At 32.7% G+C, this 3586-nt stretch overlaps 1 protein-coding gene and 1 long non-coding RNA gene across 2 annotated transcripts; both read left to right on the top strand.

Annotated features, from left to right (window-relative positions):
• The first annotated feature begins 390 nt into the window (after positions 1 to 390).
• Positions 391 to 1250, top strand: LOC131874540 (uncharacterized). The gene is made up of 3 exons (XM_059217968.1): positions 391 to 835; positions 919 to 1025; positions 1125 to 1250. Exons 1-3 carry the CDS (start codon positions 609 to 611, stop codon positions 1130 to 1132), a joined length of 342 nt encoding a protein of 113 aa, XP_059073951.1. The 5' UTR covers positions 391 to 608; the 3' UTR covers positions 1133 to 1250.
• Positions 1251 to 1395: 145 nt separating this feature from the next.
• Positions 1396 to 2008, top strand: LOC131059771 (uncharacterized). The gene is made up of 4 exons (XR_009371894.1): positions 1396 to 1456; positions 1568 to 1642; positions 1729 to 1803; positions 1900 to 2008. It is a non-coding gene; the product is annotated as an uncharacterized LOC131059771 (long non-coding RNA).
• The last annotated feature ends 1578 nt before the right edge of the window (positions 2009 to 3586 follow it).

Here is a 3586-nt window from a genome sequence, read left to right as displayed (position 1 = left end):
TGGCAGATCCCTCTTTTTCTCTCTCTTTCGTTATGTGTTTATTTTACTTGAAGTGTTCTTTGTTGGGGGCATTTCATAGTGGATTCATTTTGTGCAGTAGGAGATGCACATGAGGATGCGCCAGAGGCGACTACTGCTGATAACATACCATCATTTCCTTGATCTTCCCGTATTGCTAGTACGGGAACGTTGCAGGCCACATTGGTGGTGAGCGAAGAAGAATTGATTACCTTAAAGATATAGAAGGTTCCAGATACTTTAAAATTATTATTATATATAGTCTCATTGCAATTTACTTGCTGATCACTCATTTTGGACTAATGATCCCATAATTTTTTTTGCAAGAAATGATATTTTTTATAGAAATCTTAATGACATTGCATTGCAGATATTTGGGACCACCATACGTAAAAGGTGGAACATCATATGTGACCTAACCCTAATCCACTATTTTGATTTCATATCATTGCTAGAATAGTTTTCTTTTGATCCTTTTCTTAAACGATATCAAAGGTAGCTTCAGTTTATTTCTGAATCTAACAAGTTTGTTTTTGCTTTGAAGGTGGAATGACCAAGAAAAAAAGTTAAAAGATGAACTAACAAACCATATGATTAGGTTGTTCGGAAATGACACATTTGACAAAATCAAGGTCCTTGAAAAAGAAGGCACATATCTCAAGTATGTAAGGGTCCAATACATGACACATTTAGACAAGAACGCAAAGTACGAGCGTCCCCCCATGATTCCAAAGAGGGAGTGGAAGGACCTGATTTTGGATGTGAAGGAGAGAATTGAAAGGAAAAAAGGAAATACACCACCAGATGCCAAAAAAAGGTATGTGATACTATTAAGAATGTAATTATGTACTAATTACTCTTTTTATTTATATAATCTAACATATTTCAAACTTTTCATAGGCTGAGTGACATGTCAAAGGAAATCAAGGCAAGACAAGAAAAGCACGGGCAACACAAACTCGGCTCTCGTGGTTATATGAAACTTGTCGCACGAATTGTAAGAATCGGTAAATGAAATATCGCATCAAAATATTTATAAATTGCAAACAATTTTTCTTTTTATCAAACAATACAAGCAAAATTCACGATACTAGGCAAAAATGCAGGGCTCTGAATTCAATAGAGCGCTCACAAAAGATGACAAGAGAATTGCCTACCAGCAAGGCTATACAGCCATGGTTGAATGACTACGAGAATTGAGTGGGCAAACATGAGATTCTGATGCATCTGTCACAAAGGTAAATAAGCTAAATAAAAATTATTTCAAATTGAATACTTTATCAGTAATCTATTTGATGTTAAGTTCCAACATAAAGTGACTATATTCTTTTTAAATAAGAAAGCAATGATAACAATGCGCATGACATTGGAATGCAACCTATTAATCATGGAACACAACCTGGACATGAAGGTCTGGATGTGCATTCGAGTAGTGGAGGTATTCATTTGCTATTCAATTTTTTTTATGTAATTATTGATACAATTAAACATCTTAATTAAATTGTAATGAATGTAGTAACTAATGTAACCTTTTTTGTTGATATTTTAGAGCATGTAATCGGTGGTGACCAAGTGGAGCATGATCCGGGTAGACAACATCAGGAATGTGATGTTCCCCAATCAGGTAAAGAGGACCATTGGTATTCCTTTAAACAAATTTAATTGCAATTAGTGTATTGATTAATGTAACCTTTCGTATTTCAACTCCAGAGGATCTAGAAGGTGTTCAACATGTTGAGGTTGAGGCTAGACAAAATGATGTGGAAGATGATGTCGCCCCATCAGGTAAAGAGCGCCACGGTTATGTTCTTTAAATTAATGAAATACTTGTAACAATAATAAAAAATGTTTTGAATTTAACTCATTTCTTTGTTATTGCAGAGGACCCATGTTTTGTTTAGTGTCTGTGCCCTCTGTATAGGACTAGGCATACATCGAGATCATGAGAAAAGGGCAGAACAACTGAAGATGGGGGAAATAATGAAGAAAACGATGCTCCACTTAGTTTTTACATAGCTTCAAAAAATTAAAATAAAATAAAAAATGATTGTAATCTACGTTCTTTGATAATGACTAATTTTTATGTGTTAATGAATGTAATTATGTGCTAATGATTGTTCATGAATGATATGTGTTAATGAATATTGATGAATGTTGTGTGTTAATGAATGTTAATGAATGTTATGTGTTAATGAACGTTATGTGATAATGAATGAATGCTATATTTTAATAATGGATGAAAAAATGAATGAATGTTAGATGTTAACAGGAAATTTAGAGTGATGTTAGGGGGGGGAGGGGAGGGGCCAAATGAGCTTCCACCTTCACGTGGTTGGCCCTATTAAGTAGGGAATATTAAACTATTATCGAAACAAAGCAAAGCTCAATAAGATAACACACTTTTCAATATTTCATTATATTGCACAGTTAATCTTATTGAATAATATATATTGAATCTTAATTGCAGGGTCCAATAGAGCCAACACGAACAACAACACCACAAGTTGTTGGGTATAAGGATCTCTCATATTGTCTTGTATGTACACTAACACTATGAGTTGCTTCTAGTGCTGATATCCATGGCGCGACTGCAAAAGTTGTGAATATGCCTCATCCTTGTAAGTTTTTTTATTAGTTGACATTTTCTTTAGCATTTTTTCATTGTCCTTATCATTTTAAGTCTAACCACTTTTATATGGAATTTATTGTTCTAGTTTTTTACTATCTACCGGACATTATTGATACAAGGACTTGCATTGTATCCATGTTTTCAATTAGGTATTATAAAGGGTAGTTTGTATTTGTAAATGTCTCTTTGAGTTCATCCAAATTTTATAACTGTTACCTCACATCTCGTCATTGTTGCAACAAGGATTATGGCCAACATAGGCTACGATTGCAACCTCTCGGTGCCATAGAGTCTCTTTGTTCTTAAAATTGTAGTGACTATCAAGTACATTCCCTCTTTTGCACTCCAAATTGTAGTGGTCAATGCACATGACCAAATTTCGTTTGACGTCTAGAGGATAATATTAACTTTTAAGTAATTAGAGGCTTCTGAGGCATATTTGGCCAGTATTTATTTTTGTGGGATATGATGGTTGTGTTTTAAGTCATCTTAAGATGATCTCAATGAGTAATCATTTTACTAATGACATTTTTTCATTTTTCTTCATGAATGTTGGCAATTTTTACAAGTTAAGAGACCCATTGAGCACATAGGCACCTTTCAACATTTTTTAATAGGGGGAGGAACAACTCTTTCTAATGCTAAAGAGGATACAGTGTGTAGTCACATTAATCTGTCCACTTAATTAAATGAATATTTAATATTTATTTGATTATTTAACCATCAATTAATAATTAATTAAATTAATATATTTAATTAATTCATCTTAACCCTCTTCTCCTATTAATTAAATAAATTATTCAATTTATTTGATTTAATTCACTTAACCAAATTCAGACCATTAATTAAATAAATAAATCATATTTATTTAATTAAATCTTCTCTCACATTTAAATAAATTAATATTTATTTAAATCCCTCAAAATCCCACCTCTCATA

The sequence above is a fragment of the Cryptomeria japonica genome, chromosome 3 (genome assembly GCF_030272615.1).
Source record: "Cryptomeria japonica chromosome 3, Sugi_1.0, whole genome shotgun sequence".
Classification (NCBI taxonomy): Eukaryota; Viridiplantae; Streptophyta; class Pinopsida; order Cupressales; family Cupressaceae; genus Cryptomeria; species Cryptomeria japonica.
Note: the sequence above shows the minus strand (reverse complement) of the source record. Positions and strands in the feature narration are given on the sequence as shown.

Excerpts from the sequence above, each read along its gene's own strand:
- LOC131874540 (XM_059217968.1), top strand. The coding sequence starts at position 609 with ATGATTAGGTTGTTCGGAAATGACACATTTGACAAAATCAAGGTCCTT. Across the intron at positions 836-918 it reads CCACCAGATGCCAAAAAAAG|GCTGAGTGACATGTCAAAGG; the intron begins GTATGTGATACT and ends AACTTTTCATAG.